Genomic DNA, 19563 nt, shown 5'->3' with positions numbered 1-19563 from the left:
CTCTACTCTTATTGGTAGATGGGAATAATTAGCATAGTTCTTTATGTTTCCCTGTTATCTTTCTTTCTGACTGAACAAATCTAGTTAACTTCAATATTTTTTTCTTGAAGACTGGGAATGTAAGACAGTTACTGTTACCCTTTGAACTATATCTAATTTACCTCAGATTGTTGATACTCATTCTATCTTAAAATGTGATAATCTTGTTGGTTATGCAATAAGCATGCGAACCCCCAAAACTAATAAAAAAGATCATGCTACAGATTGGAATTCCACTAGATGATACTCTTTCAGTTTCCTTGTTGTGTATTCTGGAGTTGGTTTCTTCCTTCTTGTATAAATTAGTTTTTGCTTTTCTTTGACATAATGACAGCTCCTTTTTCTCCTCCCCCCAAATTAAAATTAATCATAATCTTTCAAAGAGCTCTGTATTACCTTTCATTTTTGACTGACATCCTACTTGCTGTAGTCCTCAAGAAATCAATGAATATATTAACTGAAATTAGACTTGGCACCTGTCTCCAAGGAACTCAGCTAAATAGTTCTTGGGAGACTTAGATGGAATTTTTAATAACTTCAAAAGGGATTTTTTAAAAAACTGTGCATTCTTTTTTTGACATTAAGCCATTATGATTTATTAAAATGCATGTATATTTGGTTCTTATATGCATAAGAAAATTTAAGTATTTAATTAAATAAATAGTTCATAATTTTATTCCAAGTCATTATAACTCCTTTTCCCAACAGCCTTAAACACAAAGGTATTTCACCATTATTGACTTATCTTTTCTTATAAAACTGTGCATTCTTAAGTCATTCTTTCAAACCCATGCTTTTTGAGTACCCAAATAAAGACATAAGGGTAGAATAAAACAAATATGACCAAAGATAAGAGCATTAGAACACTCTAAAAAAATCTAACAAGTTAATGATTGTTATGAAAAGAAACTAAACGGCTAGTTTATGTAGTATCTTATCAACACAAAAGAACAGTGTATTTCTTCTGTCATAACATTCAACTTGAAGGGCAAAGGAACTGGAAAAACATGGTGCTGAAGAAGAGAGACTATAAATATTCAAGACAATTTCTTTTTTGTTTCTAAATTTCAGAACGTTTTGTTTTTCTTTAGAGCTCTAAATAAGTCAGGCACAGAAACCTCATCTCAGACTAAAAGTAATAACAATCAGATGATGAATAGAAGAGTTCAGTCTGAAAGAGTGAGTTGGAACCCTGATTGTACCATTTAATAGCTCTGCAACTTTTATCTTTTCGAATTTCAGTTTCTACCTCTGTAACACCGGTATAATACTGCCAAACCCAATAGGGTTGGGCGAGAACTAAAATAAAGAAGGCATGTAATATCTGTACAATGCCTGGCTCATAGCAGGCATTTGATAAATGTTCATGGACCTTTTTCCCCTTCCCTAAACACTGTGGAAATTAAAATTGACAGATAAATAGTGTTCTCTTCACTCTCAAAGCTACTGTGGTGAGAAAAAGATAGAAATAACCAAATGGAGCTATAAGTCTTCTCGATCTAAAATTTTAAAGTAGATAAGTAAGCAGTGAAATAAAACTGGTAAGAGATAAATAGAAAGAATGATGGAACTATAAAACCCATATGAAAGTTAAGATACTGTTAATCATTCTTATTTTCCTCTTGGCTGTGATGATGTTATGTTTCATATTCAGTGAGGGGATAAATTACCCAAACTTTGAAAAGCAAAATTAAAAGTGTTTCACAAAAACAAAAACTGCTTCCATTTTCTAGATGTTTTATCAGAAAAATATTTCAAAATGAAAGTAAGGACTTTCAGTCATTCATCTGAGATGACCTGTTTACGTGTCTACTACACGCCAACTGTCATACTAAAGGGCAGAGGGTATACAAAAGAAGGTGAAAGTATCTGTTAAAGGCATAGTACATGCCAAGTGTTTTAGGCATGCACCACTGTGTTAGTTCACTAGGGCTGCCATAATAAAACACTACCAACTGGGTGACAAATAGCAGAAATTTATTTTTTCACAGTCCTGGAGGCTGGAAGTCCAAGAACAAGGTGTAGGCAGTGTTGGTTTCCTTTGAGGCCTCTCTCCTTGGCTTGCAGTTGGCTGCCCTCTTGCTGTCTCTTCACATGGTTGTCCCTCTGTGTACGTACACCCCTGGTGTCTGTGTCTCTTGGTGTGTCCAAATTTCCTCTCCTTATAAGGCTACCAGTAAGACTGGATTAGGGCTCACCCTAATAGGCTCATTTTAACTTAATCACATCTTTAAAGGCCCTATCTCCAGACTGGGGGTTGGGATTCAACATAGCAATTCTGGGGGAAGACACAATTCAGCCTATAAGAAACATCATCTCACTTAATCATCACCGTGTTGTATAAATGAGGATATAGGCTTTGAGAGAATAAATAACTCATCGAATGTCAGATAGCCAGTAAGTGGTAGAAAGAAAATTTTAACCAAGGTCTCGTTATGAGTACACCAAAGCCTTTGCTCTTTCTGCTATTCACACCTCCTCAAAGAATTACACATCTAGTTGGGAAGACACAGTACTGATTGATGAAACTTTGAATATGGGGCTTATTGATAAGGAGGCACTTATTCATTGAACTTGTGTATTATATGGAAAGAAGGGACTCAGGATTACTAAACATTTATGTAATAAATAGAATATTTATTACGTTTTAGGCTGGGTTCTTTCACAAAAGAGTCTATTGGTTCCCTTACAGGAGGAATTGCTGATTGTCAAACAGAACAGTCTTGGTATGTCTTGGCCCAAAGCCTACAGATGATCCAAGTCAATGTCAAATACAAGAGGGCTTTCTAGAATAAATATCTTAGATATATTCTTTTAGATCTCTTTTCTTCTGCATTTGAGTGTAGGTTATGTGCAGGTATACATATATGAAATCCTTAATCTGCTTCATAACATTCTACATTTATCTGCTTTATAACATTCTACATTTATCTGCTTTGTAACATTCGTTGGCAATCTACACAATATGTTAGTGGGCTTTAAGCTCTATAGCATCTCAGGATAAAAGACAAAAGTCCCATGCTCTGTCTCTGGAGACTCCATCCAGGAATGACTGTCAGGCTAGATTGTGGTGAAGCAGGCATCTGCTCCATGCTCTGATAACCTTGTGTGGTTGTTTAAAGTTTGTTAAAAGTACCATTCTAGCTTGTGCTTTATTCTCTAACTACATTTGATGGATGTATACTATATGTTAAATTGTAATTACATAATTAATAAGTTAAATAATTTACACTCCTAGATTATGTTATAATGCTTCCAAAGAAGACCATTACAGGTATGCATACTAAGGCATAGGTCTAGAATCCTGGTACATACCAACTCTTACACAAAAACTGTTGGACTCCTCAAAGCTGGAAGTGAAACTCCCATGTGAAAGATGTCCTCCTTATACTACCAGGAAAGAAACAAAGACAGGCAACTGTGGACAAGTAACTAAAATATATGGGGGACTAAAGGAAGGTAAGAATTATTTTAACAAGATCTGTTTGTACAAATTACTCTCGACTTTGACTCCCCTTTTCTGGTGATAAGAATGCAAACTTCACAAAGCTAAGTTGCCTCTCTTTGTTCAACTTAGTATATAAACAATTAGGCCTAGCCACTCCATTGGGTCTTCATTTTCCTATGGGGATTCTCATGTATGTGTAAAAATCTGTATAATTTTCTCTTGTTAATCTGTCTTATGTCAATTTAAGACTCAGGCCCAGGTGGAGACCCTAGGAGGGTAGAGGTAAAGTTTTGTGTCCCCTGCACTATATATACAATAAATATATAGTACTTACCATGTATTATAAGGGCTACAAGAGCCTCCTGAATTGCGGAAAACCATTATTTTGAGGTAAGTTCCTTGAATATTAATTATACCATTTCCAAAAAAAACAGTACAAAAGCACATTCCAAAGTTAGATCTGATTTTTAGTATGATCTATTCTTCTGCTTTTCTCCTAGAGAATGAATATTAAACAGTGTTCTTATCAGTAATGGGAATTCAGTTGTGATTTTCCAAACTGTCTCAACTGAGGGAAGTGGGTGGAAGAGGTGGGAGTAGTATATTAGAATCTCCAGGGAAAAACAGGAGAGCAGATAGAGAAGTAATATTCAGAGTTTAAAAACAAAGCAGTGCTTTTCTCCAATACTTTTATGTGTTTTTAGTCATAGTATTTAATGTTTTGAAATTTCAAGTAACATTAAGGTAGGGCATATGTTAACCAAAAACAGAGGTTGAGGAACACCAGCATAAGGGAATTTTTAATAATCAGAAGAAATCAGAGACTTCATTTTTTTGTCTCCAGACTAAAGTGCATATAGAAGGCATTTAATGAACGTTTTGAACTGAACAGACTCAGTAGCCAATTAACCCCAAACATACTTAATTCAACAAGTACACGCATAGAAAAAGGTAATGCTCTTACAGAGTTGTGTCCAGGAACTGAACACCATGATGGTCTAAACTTTAAGTGGAAAAGTAAATCCCCAAACCCAGTATGACACCTTTGTAACTCTGAGCACATATATTTTTATTTCTGACATTTTGTGTTTCCAGCTGTTACTACCTTTGTAAACTTTCATAGAAAGAGCTCCTTATTATCCCCCTCTCCTTACCCCTTTGGTGCCTTCTACACAATAAACATACATGCTCAGGTTGAGAACTGCTCTGACCCCTGAACTTCTTTTTCCTCAAGCTGAGTATCCAAAGACAACTAAGATTTTCAATTTAGACTTTTTTGGCTTTCAGTCCCAGAACAAACTTATTGTAAGACATATTATTTCCTACTGCTGTCAGGCTGTAGATCACTGATAAGGCTCAAACCAATCAGTTCTCATGGTTGGAGGTAGATTGAAAGAATACTTATAGTGCAGGCCCCTCCCAACCCAGCAGCTCTACGTGCATACATGATGGACAGTGCCCTGAAGTCCAAGGAATACCTACTTCCAGCTTCAGAACATCGTGCTGAAGTTTACGCTGAAATTCAAGGAAGTTTTTGATTGTCAGCTTCCCCTTGAGATCAGCTCCAAAAAAGTAGGTTGTGAGGGCTGAACACAAGCCAGACTTGAGGGTGTTACCAGTTGTAGAACGATCTCTGTGACGCATTCCCATGCTGGTTTGGGAGCGAATGATGCTCTGAACCTAATGGAGAAGGAAACCCCCGTCCAGAAAAACATTACAAGGTGGAAAATATGGAAAAGTAAGAATAGTAACTGACTATCGACTGCTTACTGTTTGCCTACACTGTGCTACAATGCTCTCTTTTAATGCTCACAACAGTCCTATGAGATAAGCCCCATGATTATTCTCATTTTACAGATGAGGAATTTGAGGTACACTATTAAATAACTTGCTTGAGGTCAAGTAGCTAGCAAATAATTGAACTGGTATTCTAACACACATGCTTGACACCTTTATAATTGGGATACCTTTTAAAATCTCTCTTTAGAAAAAAGTATGCATTTGTTTTAGGCTCAAAACCTCACATACAACATTAAAATAATCATCAACCTCACAGTAATACCTTCCATATCTCAGGAGACGTTTAAAAATTTCACACTTCTCACTACTGACTCTCCAGTTGTGATGAGAGGCAGTATAGCTATAGGCAAATACTTGATATCACACAGATATTGAGATAACACATTTATTAGAATGATAATGTGAAACATAAAGTTGGTATGAAGTAATTCTCCAAGAGAAGATGGGGAATTAGTTTAATCTTTGAGAAGTTTTAAATGAGCTTTTGAAAACAAACAACCCAATCCAAAAACGGGCAGAAGACCTAAATAGACATTTCTCCAAAGAAGATATACAGATTGCCAACAAACACATGAAAGGATGCTCAACATCACTAATCATTAGAGAAATGCAAATCAAAACTACAATGAGGTATCACCTCACACCAGTCAGAATGGCCATCATCAAAAAATCTACAAACAATAAACACTGGAGAGGGTGTGGAGAAAAGGGAACCCTCTTGCACTGTTGGTGGGAATGTAAATTGATACAGCCACTATGGAGAACAGTATGGAGGTTCCTTAAAACACTAAAAATAGAACTACCATATGACCCAGCAATCCCACTACTGGGCATATATCCTGAGAAAACCATAATTCAAAAAGAGTCATGTACCACAATGTTCATTGCAGGTCTACTTACAATAGCCCGGACATGGAAGCAACCTAAGTGTCCATCGACAGATGAATGGATAAAGAAGATGTGGCACATATATACAATGGAATATTACTCAGCCATAAAAAGAAACGAAATTGAGGTATTTGTAGTGAGGTGGATGGACCTAGAGACTGTCACACAGAGTGAAGTGTAAGTCAGAAAGAGAAAAACAAATACTGTATGGTAACACATATATATGGAATCTAAAAAAAAAAATGGTTCTGAAGAGCCTAGGGGCAGGACAGGAATAAAGACGCAGACATAGAGAATGGATTTGAGGACACGGGGAGGGGGAAGGGTAAGCTGGGACGAAGTGAGAGAGTGGCATGGACATATATACACTACCAAATGTAAAATAGATAGCTAGTGGGAAGCAGCTGCATAGCACAGGGAGATCAGCTCAGTGCTTTGTGACCACCTAGAGGGGTGGGATAGGGAGGATGGGAGGGAGACTCAAGAGGGAGGAGATATGGTGATATATGTATATGTATAGCTGATTCACTTTGTTATAAAGCAGAAACTAACACACCATTGTAAAGCAATTATACTCCAATAAAGATGTTTAGAAAAATAAAAGATACAAAAAAATACAAAAAAAAAACAAACGAGCTTTTGAGAAAGAATAATTTGGGGGACTAGCAACCATGGCCTAACTATATAAAATGAGCTTTTTGAGGCAAGTCTATGATTGATAAAGCATTTTTTTCACAAGTTCCTGCAATCTTTTCTACCTCTTAACAAGCTAAAAAAATAACTATTCAGAATAATTAAAATTGTGATATGTAAGGATAGATAATAAAGGTATATTATATAAATAAATAATATATATAGCCTTGTGGATAATGATTTTTAAATTGCCAAATTAGAAAAGCATAATACTTAAAAACTTAAGGTTTGTAACAATGGATTTCCATGGTTAAGTGTCTTTTATTTGTTTTATTTATTACCTATGACCATAAAAAGACTTATTTAACACAATTTAAGAGTCTCTGGCTCTAAAAGGTAAAAGTAGTATAATGGAAAGACACAAGATGGGGAATCAGGACACACGGGGTCTAATTCTGTTGCTCTGCAGTGAAAGCACAATTTATGCAGTTCATTTAACTTCTTTGGGCCTTAGTTTTCTCATTGGAAAAGTTCACGGTTAGAGATCATTGTCTCTAAGTCTCCTTATAACTCTAGGTTAATATCATAAATGCTTCTGATTATGATTTTTTTCTGGGTTCATGTTTTATCAGGTAAATAAGATTTCTTGACATTTGTTTTTCATGCACATGGAGACTTGAAAGATAGGTATACAATGGATTTTAAAATTATTTAAGTTGAAGTTTTTTAGACATTAAATTGAAATACAGGATAATCAGTACAGTGCTGCTTCTATTTGAAGGCAATACACAATTCATTTTCTCTGCCTGGGTGTGAGAACTGAAGAATTTTCCAATAGCAGTGAACCAGTATTGAGCATCAACATCAAGACCTGTCATGATTTAAATTTTGTCCGTGCTATAATATTGCAGCTTATACCCTTCCTATGGTGGAAATGTGTATGTTAGCTTCAAAAGTGTGGTGCTGAAGAGTGTATGTGGAAATGTCATTCCTTTCTTCTGTCTCACAACTCATACTTTCATACTAAAGAAACATTTCTGTCACAGCCTCAGGTGAATGTAGCCCAAACAGTTATGAGATTTTTAAAAAAATATCTTTTGCTAGGTTAGTTCTGTTTTATGATCTGCTATGAAATGGGTTAAAGAAAAGGATCTGGGGGCTTCCCTGGTGGCACAGTGGTTAAGAATCTGCCTGCCAATGCTGGGGACATGGGTTCAAGCCCTGGTCCGGGAAGATCCCAGCTGCCGTGGAGCAACTAAGCCCGTGTGCCACAACTACTGAGCCTGCGTTCTAGAGCCCGCGAGCCACAACTACTGAGCCCACATGCCACAACTACTGAAGTCCGCACGCCTAGAGCCTGTGCTCTGCAACAAGAGAAGCCACTGCAATGAGAAGCCCGTGCACTGCAAATGAAGAGTAGCCCCCGCTCACCGCAACTAGAGAAAGCCCACATGCAGCAATGAAGACCCAGTGCAGCCCAAAATAAATAAATAAAATAAATTTATAAAAAAAGAAAAGAAAGGTCAGAGAAAACTTACACTATTTACAGTTGAGTAATGCTTTTTAGTAATTTATGTTTATGCATGATCAAAGTGATTTTTGAAAAAGATGAATAAAAGTAATATTAGGTATTAGTTTGCTTCACACCACATTGACTTTGAAGATACACAATGATGAAATATGTGTGTCCTCATACTGGTTCTGTTTAACTTTTTTTGTAAGCTTGACAAATTTACCGTCAAGAAAATACCTATTTAGCTGGAAATCAAAGTTTGAATGTTTTAAAGCTTAGTGCACTTCCAACTTAAAAGAATTATTATATTGCCCAAAAATGTAAAATGTAGAACGATGAAGCAGAGAAACTTCTAATGAGAGCTATTCACTCCTGAACCACCTTATAATTATTTTTGTTTCTCTAAAGAGTTTTTACATCAAAATTTCTTGTGATCAATATTACAAGTTCCATCAGTTTAACAAGGCCAGTTATCAAGGGATCATATGAGATGAAATTAATACTCCTTTCTCCGTCAAGTGAGCAGAATGGTGGAGTGACTGCTCCAAGTCATTCAGCATTTCAACAGCAATGCCAAAAATGTTGGTGAGGATGTGGAGAAAAGGGAATCCTCAGGCACTAGTGGGAATGTAAACTGGCATAGCCAGTATGGAAAACAGCATGAAGATTCCTCAAAACATTAAGACTAGAGCTACCATATGATCCAGCAATTCCACTTCTGAGTATTTATCCAAAGGAAACCAATCGCTATGTTGAAGAGATATCTTCAGCCCCCCCACCATATTCATTGCAGCATTATTTACAATAGCCAGGACATGGAAACAACCTAAGTGTCCACTGGCAGATGAATGGATAAAGAAAATATGATACACTCACACACACAAACACACTGGAATGTTATTCAGACATAAAAAAAGAAGTAAATCCTGCCATTTGTGATAACACGGATGAACGTTGAGGGCATTATGCTAGATGAAATAAGCCAGACAGAGAAAGGCAAATACTATATGATCTCACTTATATGTGGAATCCAAAAAAAAGCTGAACTCACAGACACAGAGAACAGATTGTTGGTTGCCAGAAACAGGGGATGGAGGGTGGGCAAAACGAGTGAAGGTGGTCTAAACTTCCACTTATAAGATAAATAAGCCTTGGGGATATAAGCATGGAGACTATAGTTAACAAAACTAAATTGTATATTTGAAAGTTGCTAAGAGAGGAGATCTTAAAAGTTCTCATCACAAGAAAAAAAACTAACTATGTGTGGTGATGAATATTAACTAAATTTATTGTGGTAATCATTTCAAAGTATATACATAGGTCAAATCATTATGTCATACACCTAAAACAATGTTATATGTTAACTATATCTCAATAAAAATAAAATAGTTCTGTGTAAAATAAAATTAAAAATACCAAAATAAGTTCTATTTATAATCATTTGAGGCCACCTGGTAACACCAGTGACGTGCAGAATTATGAAAAGTGAAGGTATTAGATGGACATAGCTTGCAAATTTGAATAAATATCTGTAGGTATTTTGAAACATTTGTCTCTATGCATTTCTTATTTAAAGATACACTATTCCTGATACTTTCTCCCACTTCCTTTTTGCCCCTTTACTCATTGTGAATACAAAAATGTTATCTCCCACATATATATTTTTTTCTGTTTTGAAACCACTTCTACCAATCATAATAATTATACCTGGAGAGATACTATGGCCCTCCAAGAACAGAAGTTTGATGGAAATGTAATCTCTTCCTAGGATTCAGAAGAAACTATATACTTTTATGGCTGGAACCTGCTACAGTAAAAGGCATCGTACCATTTTTCCTTCTCTTACAGAAATCCTTTCAGAACATATGTCATTCATCCTTGTATTCTGGAACTGCCTGGCACAAAGGAGCTATTTAATAAATGTTGATTGAATATATGATTGAATAACCAGACGAGATCGGGCGCGTTCAGGGTGGTATGGCCGTAGACTATGATTGAATAACCATAACTTAGCCTCTCAGCATTAGAGTCTAATTCATGTTGGGGAATCAGAGCAACATTGACCTTAATAATATGCTCAAATAATTCCTTACATTTAGAGTAAAAACAAACAAAAAACCTCACCTATTAAAAGTGGAGATAATTCTGAAAAATGATACATTAGGTACTTCAAAAATTGGATAGCATCAGAATATACTGACCAAGGCCACAGTAACTCCAAGGCACATGAAAATGTGTTAAATATTAATGTATTCAAAGGAAATTTCCAGGAAAACTTACCTGTTCAAACTCCTCCATGTCTACTTCTCCATCTCCATTCAAGTCAAACATCTTGAAGGCAATTTCAAAATTTCTCTGAGGAGCTGCAAGTTAGGAAGGAAGGAAGGACAGGAGGGAAGGAGGAAGAAAAAAGAAAAATATTTAGAAGGTATCGACCAAAAATAATCATTCCTTTAAGAAAAAAAGATAAACATTAAAATGTAATATCAAGGCACAGAATGCCACCATATGTATCTTAATCAACCTTTTAGCAATAGTCCTTAAAACCAAAAGAGAATTTTACCATGGCCAGTAAAGATAGCACTTGTCTATCTTTGTGTTTCAACACTCTCTTAAATATTTCAGCTTTGCTTTCTTAGAAACCATCCTCTCTTAACTGAATAATATTAACGTTGTTCTGTTACTTAAATATAGTGTTATTTATCTGGGCATGAAAGTCTATTTGGGGTGAGATATACTGCTGCAAAGTAAGAAGCTGAAACTCTAAGTCTTTGTCTTGCCTTTTTAAAACAAGCTAGCTTTCTACTTTGTTTTTTCTAGTCTCTCCACTGTAAGTACAATCAGGAGTTCAGTGGATATCATTCTGCCAACAGATTATTATCTACACCGCTCTACTCAATGTCACTATAGCTCTGTGGTAAGGCAGAAAAGCACACTGTCAGCTACCCAGCCCCCTATTTTAACCATGTCAGCTAGGTACACAAATTACTAAGCAAAGTACACTTAAATGTTTAAAAAACAAAATGAAAAGTGCAAAGCTTGAGAAGACAGTATATTTTTTTTCCCTTAAGTGAATGATGAAAGTGTTTCAAGACTTCTTTAATGTTCCTAGGTTAATCAAAATAAAATTAATATATTTGTGCATTAGGATAAAATATAAATAGAACAGCCCTCCTTCCTTACCAATGCTAAACATTCTAGTAAAGAAAACTAGGGACTTCCCTGGCAGTCCAGTGGTTAGGACTTGGCACTGTCACTGCAGGGGCCTGGGTTCGATCACTGGTCGGGGAACTAAGATGCCACAGGCCATGTCGCGTGGCCAAAAAAAGAAAAGAAAACTAAGTCGTTTACCTCCTTCCTTTGGTGCTTCAAATTTATATAGCTATAGAGAATAAATCGAAATAAAATTTCCTATATATCCTAATACTACTGAATTAAATTTTTAGTTAATATCACTTTTAGTTAAAAAAAAATAATAATTAAAGATTATATGTAGACAAAAGAGTAAAAAAGGGCTTAGTGTATTATGCATTGTTGTAGAGAGTCCATATTCCCATCATGCTCATGAATTTGTCAGTATCAACACTTTCTAGGCTTAAATTCCATTTTCAGCTAGCCAGACAACTAGGTGGGTAAGTTCCTGGTTTTTAGTTGCCTGGTGAATCATGTGCTTGTCAGTTTCCAATTGCCTGTTTCACTTGATAATGTCTTCCAACAGGTTTGCTCTTCTTAGGTCACCAGTATGATTGCTGAGAAGGATGCAGTGGGGGGGATTAGATTTTCGTATATTTATTGTCACTTCTTAAATTATTCCTACCTGTCTGGATGCTATCTTTTACTGAAGAGTTACTATGTACCAAGCATTGGGCTGGATAATTTTAAGCTGTTATCTGATTTTGTATTCTCAATCTTGAAAATTTTATTTCTTTCTTAATTTTTTTAACAGAGTAGGAAATTGGGGCTCAAAGTCACTAAATGACTAGCTCAAAATCACAGAGCTAATAGGCAGCGGAACTGGTAAGTGAACCTAGGTCAACACTGACTCCAAAGCCCATAAGTTTTTCATTATGTTCCACAGCCTCCAATATGAAGACAGTGGTACTTAAAATAATAAACCAATACTCTTTATTCTGGTATGTTTTGACTTAGAAACAAAACAACCAAACATGACTCACTGGTTATGTCAGTCTCTGCAATAGCTCAGAGTTTCAAGTGGTCCATCTAAAGGATTTACCTGATGTCAAGGAAACATTGCATGTGCAGAGCTCAGTAGTTTAAGCTTGGTTGCACTCATAGGCATAGACAACATCAGATTCTCTGATAGACTTGTCACATATTTTTAAAAATTCTAAATATGAATTTCTTTAAACAGGAGTGCCTCCCTGTTCTCCCCTATTGTCTCAAACTTGGCCCACTGCACTCACATACATTATTTGCCTAATCCTTAAAGATACTTGAAATTGTAACAACTGCAGACAATATGAGGTCACTGAAAGTTTTAAGTGGAGGAGTGCCACAATCACACAGGCATTCAGAAAGAATTTCTCTGCCTACAGTGTGAAGGATGAGTTGGAAAACAAGAACCAGCCTCAGAGAAGATCATAAAAGCTCTTGTAAATGTTGCAAATGTGAACTGAGGTGATGGCAGTGGTCATGGAAAGAAGGAAAGGTATCTGAAATAACTTGAGGCAGAAAGTATATAACTTAATGATTAATTACCTGTGATGAGTTAAGAGTAAAAAAGGCGGACAGCATGACTGGCTTAGGCTACCAGGTAGACTGCATATCACTAATCAAGAGATAAAAAGAATAGAAAAGGTTTGAGAAAAAAAATGAATTCAGATAGGACCTGCTGAATTCAAGGAGTCCATAGCATATTCAGATGAAAATGCTCAGGAGATAGGTGGAAATATGGGTCTAAAGCTTAGAAGAGAGAGGTTAAAGCTGGGAATCATTAGCATAAATATGTTAGCCGCAAAGACCTGAAATGAAGTTGTCCATGGAGAACTGAAGGTTGAAGAGAAGGGTAAAGAAAGGGTAGAATGAGTTGGAAACCAATATTTAAGGTGAAAGGAAAGAGAGAGGAAGCAGTGACAGAGGAGGCGGTATCACAACATCAAGAGAAATGTGGTCCAAATGAATAGAAATAGGGAAAGATCTGGCCAGAAGCAGTCAAAGTGTTGCTACTCCTGAATTAAAGCAGCATTCTCATTCCCTACCTCCACTGATTACACAGGGGACACAGAGTTCTTAAAATTTTAGCTTTATCATGATCTGTTATTCCTACTGTCCTGTGAGTTCTGTGACGGCATATGCCCAGTCATTTTAATGACTGAATGAGTTATTATGGCAAATCATACTTATATATTCTCCTACAACTAAGGTTAAATTCACTTTACCAAACAAAGCACAACCTGTACTGCTTGAGGTTTCTATATCTTTTTATCCTGGCTTACTCCCAAACAGAGTATCTGCTTTATGTGGAGCGACTCAGAGTGTTTATTAGAGAATATGTGCTGACACTTTCAGGCTGAGCTCCTGTGCCCTGGTCACTGATACGGCAAGTCAGGGCAGCAGCCGGTGCACACTCTCATTTAGGCCTTAGCAGTGTATCAGGCAAGGTCCTTCAAGGAGTAGTTCTCTCAGTCTATTCAATCTTCATCTGCTGATCACGTCAAAGCACTTAAGTAAAAAACCAGCTTGCTTTAAGTGAAACATGCTACACAGGAATATGCTGCTAGGCAATTTTCTCATACTCTCCTGTCTCCCTTTTTTTTTTTTTTTTAAATAAATTTATTTATTTATTTATTTAATTTTTGGGGGCTATGTTGGGTCTTCGTTTCTGTGCGAGGGCTTTCTCCAGCTGCGGCGAGCGGGGGCCACTCTTCATCGCGGTGCACGGGCCTCTCACTGTCGCGGCCTCTCTTGTTGCAGAGCACAGGCTCCAGACGTGCAGGCTCAGTAGTTGTGGCTCATGGGCCCAGTTGCTCCGTGGCATGTGGGATCTTCCCAGACCAGGGCCCGAACCCGTGTCCCCTGCATTGGCAGGCAGATTCTCAACCACTGCGCCACCAGGGAAGCCCTCCTGTCTCCCTTTAAATGTAGGCTTTGGAGTAATTTTTAAAATCTAGCTGCTCGGGCTTCCCTGGTGGCGCAGTGGTTGAGAATCTGCCTGCTAATGCAGGGGACACGGGTTCGAGCCCTGGTCTGGGAAGATCCCACATGCCACGGAGCAGCTGGGCCCGTGAGCCACAACTACTGAGCCTGCGCGTCTGGAGCCTGTGCCCCGCAACAGGAGGGGCCGCGATAGTGAAAGGCCCGCGCACCGTGATGAAGAGCGGTCCCCGCACCGCGATGAAGAGTGGCCCCCGCTTGCCGCAACTAGAGAAAGCCCTCGCACGAACCGAAGACCCAACACAGCCAAAAATAATAAAAAAAAAAAAAAAAAAAAAATCTAGCTGCTCTGGAAAGCTAAAGGTGTCTTGAGTTTACATTAATTCACAACCTATTTCCATAGAAAGGTAGAGAGAGTGGAATTCTTTTGAATTCCAGGCTGCTTGTAGAGTGACAGTGAAGCTCTGCTCTGCCCGCTCCTTGTGTTAATGGCTTAATCTACTTCCTGCACATCAATTTCTAAAACAATTATACATTGGAACTGATCAAAACAATGGAATTCTATACAAAGTTCATCACTATACATCTTTTACTCATAATTCCATGATAGTCTTTGCTATAAGTAAATGGAGATACATTAGATCTGTTCTAGTTAAGAATAAAACATTTTTACATTAGTCTATCATTGACAATAATGACAACAGCAATAACAACTCTAGACTTGTTCAAAGCACAGTAGATTTTTCTACATTGTTTTAGTAATAAGAAAAAAAAATGTTTTTCTACGTGTGGTAAGTCAAATAATCAGATAGCAACAACACTACCTGTCTCAAGATTTTCATGACTTTCACTTATTTTTCTTTAATAGAAATGCAAAAGACTTGGGCTCTAATTCTGGCTTTTCCACAACATAATGAGTCATTATGCCTTAAATTCTCTTTTGGTAGTACTGATGGAATGAACAACGACAAAAAAATGGACAGGTTGTAACATCAACAAGTTTCTTATTTTCTTTTTTTTTTTAAATAAATTTATTTATTTATTTATTTATTTTTGGCTGTGTTGGGTCTTCGTTTCTGTGCGAGGGCTTTCTCTAGTTGCGGCGAGCGGGGGCCACTCTTCATCGCGGTGCGTGGGCCTCTCACTGTCGTGGCCTCTCTTGTTGCGGAGCACAGGCTCCAGACGTGCAGGCTCAGTAGTTGTGGCTCACGGGCCTAGTTGCTCCGCGGCATGTGGGATCTTCCCAGACCAGGGCTCGAACCCGTGTCCCCTGCACTGGCAGGCAGATTCTCAACCACTGGACCACCAGGGAAGCCCAGTTTCTTATTTTCTGTTGGTTTGATTCTCCTACCACAAAATTCCCACCTCTACCATTCCTGTTTTAAAATGATGCATAGGACAAATGAGGTAATTAATACACAATATCAGAGAACTCTGAGTTAGAAAAAAAACTTCATATAATATGACGCACCTCTCTTCAATGATGAACCTGTGTACTGAATTTATAAGGATGATCACACAGCCTCTGATTATTTCTGAGAGGGAGGTCACCACTTCTGCAGTGTAACCATTGTTGGCCATATTAATTGAACTTTTTTCCTCATGCAGAGCCCAAATCTAATTCTTTGTAGCTCTTACAAATTGTCCTAATTTAATTTTCTAGAGAAATAAAAAAATATAACTGCTTCCTCATATATGCTGGCCCTCTGAATACATAAAAGCATAGTGTCATGTCTCTACTAAAGGTTTCTCAGAACTTGTTTCCAGAACTTCAACATCCTAATAGCCCTCTCTGGGGTACCTTAGATGGCCAATGCCTCCCATAAATGCAGTATTCTAAATATAGTTAATTCTGGAATGACTTATCCTTTCTAGTAACAATAGGACTTCTTCTTTGCAGACTAATATATTAACATTTTTCTTATATGAGGGCTTAGTGTCTTGTTTTCTCACATTAGGCTTGGGGAAAGGAGAAGAAAAACCTGCAAGATGAGGTTTCAAAAAAGTGCCCCTCTCTCAATTCTTCTGAATTCTTCAAGGTATGATGCCTAGGTGCAGCCTGGAAGAATCTTTCTGCCCTTTTTACACAGAGTGGAGAAAAAAAGTTCCTATGGTATGATGCATTGTAGTTGTACTACAGCATTTCCTTGGGATGATTTAGCTTCCAAAGAAGGGTGCTACATTAAATGAAAACGTCCTAAGAATTTTTTAAAAACATACTTAAGCAACAGCAGATCAATTTTCTTTTCAATGACCTAATTGCCTTCTAAGTCTGATTTGACTTCTGTTAGTAACTATTTTACAGGTACTCTTTGATAATGTATTAGTCTCTTCAGCATTTTCTAATATTAGGTTTCATGATAAGAGCCAGTCTAACATTATACCTAGTAAAAGGACTGCAGATATTTGAAAAACAGAAGACTTACAGAATGATAAAAGACAAGGACAAAGTCAAGGAATATTTCCTTTTATAAAGCTATGTATCTTATTTAATTTTTATACACAGTTAATTTTGTATAAAGGTGTATTTATGTGAAGCAAGGCATAGCATGAACAATATTAGTGGCTCAAAGATTTAACAATTACACTTTCTGCATCAACTCAGAAGTCCCATAGTCAGGCTTGCCCTCATCATTGTCTTGTTGAATTATCTATTGACCAAAATATCCACTATTAATCATGCCATCTGAAGTCAATGGTGATGATGAGAATAACTATGGCATTTTGCTCTGAAATCAGGCAAATGATTATTCTTGAAATGCAAGATCTGAAATGGCAAATAAAAAAAAATCCACATCTACTATAATTGGTTATAGAAGACACTGTGTTATGATATAAAGTTAAAATCAAGGTTTTCGCTGTTGGTTGTGCTAGAATTACAATTTAAAACACTGTAGGGACTTCCCTGGTGGTCCAGTGGCTAAGACTCCATGCTCCCAATGCAGGGGGACAGGGTTCGATCCCTGGTCAGGGAACTAGATCCCACATGCCACAACCAAGAGTTTGCATGCCACAACTAAAGATTCTGCATGCTGCAACTAGAAGATCCCGCATGCCACAACGAAGATCCCGCGTACTGCAACTAAGACCCGGCACAGCCAAATCAATAAATAAATATTTTTTAAAAAACACTGTAATAACTTTTTGACTATACTAACAAATTTTAGTTAATAACCATTTAGTGATTGAATATGCTCAAACATGGGTAAGTTATTTATTTAGACTGTTTCCTGAATATGTTTTCTGTGGCTGTGCAGCTGTATGCTCCCATTAAATTGAAATACAGGGGGCCCAAACTATATAAAATAGTAAACATTCTACCACTTAAAATATCTAGTTTCTACCATGATGTGCAATTTGAAATGATAAAATGATATGACATTTTTATTGCTAACTTTTGGAATACAATATCCAGAAAATTTCCTTAGTGGGGAAAAAAGAAAGACAATAAAGTGATCTGAAATAGCTGAAGTTCATGGTGTGTAAATGTAACAATCTAGTTTTTCCTCTTGGGCTTGCTCTTTTAACACAGGGAAAAAAAAACCCTCCCCTGGTGAAATGACAAATGCCATGGATAAAGAAAAAGAGACCCCAACTATCCAGGAAGAAAAAAAAAGTTATCATAAAGAAGAAAGTATTGGGTTGTATCATAATTCCTAACAACACTTGAACACTGCAGAGCAAGTTCTATAGAATCTTGAGGGAAAACAACTTTTATTTATTTATTTATAAAATTTATTTATTTGGCTGCACTGGATCTTAGTTGCAGCACATGGGATCTTTAGTTGTGGCACCAGGGAAGTCCCGGGAAAACAATTTTAAGAATTACATACAAGTCAACTCATCATTTACCTATATTAGCAACAGAAGACAGTCTCAGACAGGCAAGGACTTTGAAACTATATAATCCACAGATTCTTCCTAACAAAGTTCCACAAAAAACAGTAACAAAAGTCTTAAGCAAGGACTGGTAAACTATGATCTGCTGGCTAGCCATTTGTTTATGTATTGTCCATGGCTGCTTTTGAGGTACAAGGGCAGAAATGAGTAGCTGTGACAGAGACCTTATGGCCAGCAAGCCTAAAATAATTATCTTGCCCTTTAAGAAAAAGTTTGCCAACCCCTGGTTGAGGAAATTCTTCAGCCAACAATGACAAAAAAATCAATCAAAATAAATAAATAAAGATGGGGAAGATGAGATCAATTAAGAAATGAGCAGTAAATTAAGTGAGCAATAAAATCAGTAGAACAGAGTTAAGCTTAAATAATGGTTATTGATAAAATAATCATGGCATGTGGCACTTATTAAATGTTTATTATGTATCAGGCACTTTATATGAATTATTTAATCCTCCCAACCACTCTGTGACATTGTACTATTATACCCATCCCCTGCTAAAAAAGAGGAAACTAGGACTCCCCTGGAGGTCCAGTGGGTAAGACTCCACGCTCCCAATGCAGGGGGCCTGGGTTTGAACCCTGGTCAGGGAACTAGATCCTGCATGCATGCTGCAACTAAGAAGTCTGCATGCCACAACTAAAAATCCCACCGGCCGCAACTAAGACCCAGCACAGCCAAAATAAATAAATAAATATTTTTTTTAAAAATAGAGACTATTCTTAAAAAAAAAAAAAAAAGGGGGAAACTAAGGTATTGAGTGTCCAGAGTCAAAGAGCCAGGATTCAAATGCAGACAGTCTACTAGAGTATGCACCACTCTTAGCCATTATATGAGAATGGCTATAAAATAATGAAGTATAAGATTATTAAAAATGTAAAAACTGTGTGGAGAGAAGAAAGTGAAAGGAAGATAAATTTCTTGACTTTCAATAGAAGACATCAAAAGAAATAGATGATTCTGTCCTAGATAAAAAAGCTACATACTGGGACTTCCCTGGTGGTCCAGTGGGTAAGACTCCATGCTCCCAATGTAGGGGGCCCAGAACTATCAGAGAACTGGTGGGGGAACTAGATCCCACATGCCACAACTAAAAGATCCTGCATGCCACAACTAAAAGATCCTGCATGCCGCAACGAAGATCTTGCATGTGGCAAATAAGACCCAGTGCAGCTAAAAAAAAAAAAAAAAAAAAAAAAAAGCCACGTCTCCCCCCAACCCCCACAGATA

The 19563-nt window shown here is 37.1% G+C and overlaps 1 protein-coding gene across 3 annotated transcripts in view; it reads right to left on the bottom strand.

The window, feature by feature from the left end:
* Positions 1-19563, bottom strand: part of MICU1 (mitochondrial calcium uptake 1) — a 224013-nt gene that overhangs the window by 72350 nt on the left and 132100 nt on the right. For 2 of the 3 annotated variants that reach the window (XM_057531157.1, XM_057531158.1), the window contains exons 7-8: positions 10602-10684; positions 4970-5167 (exon numbers count right to left, since the gene is read on the bottom strand). In XM_057531157.1, the coding sequence (XP_057387140.1) occupies positions 4970-5167; positions 10602-10684 (281 nt within the window). The remainder of the gene's footprint in view (positions 1-4969; positions 5168-10601; positions 10685-19563) is intronic. The other variant, XM_057531159.1, reaches the window with a different exon arrangement.

Source organism: Balaenoptera acutorostrata, chromosome 16, assembly GCF_949987535.1.
Source record: "Balaenoptera acutorostrata chromosome 16, mBalAcu1.1, whole genome shotgun sequence".
Taxonomy (NCBI): domain Eukaryota; kingdom Metazoa; phylum Chordata; class Mammalia; order Artiodactyla; family Balaenopteridae; genus Balaenoptera; species Balaenoptera acutorostrata.
The sequence above is the reverse complement of the archived record's forward strand: the minus strand, read 5'-3'. Positions and strand labels throughout refer to the sequence as shown.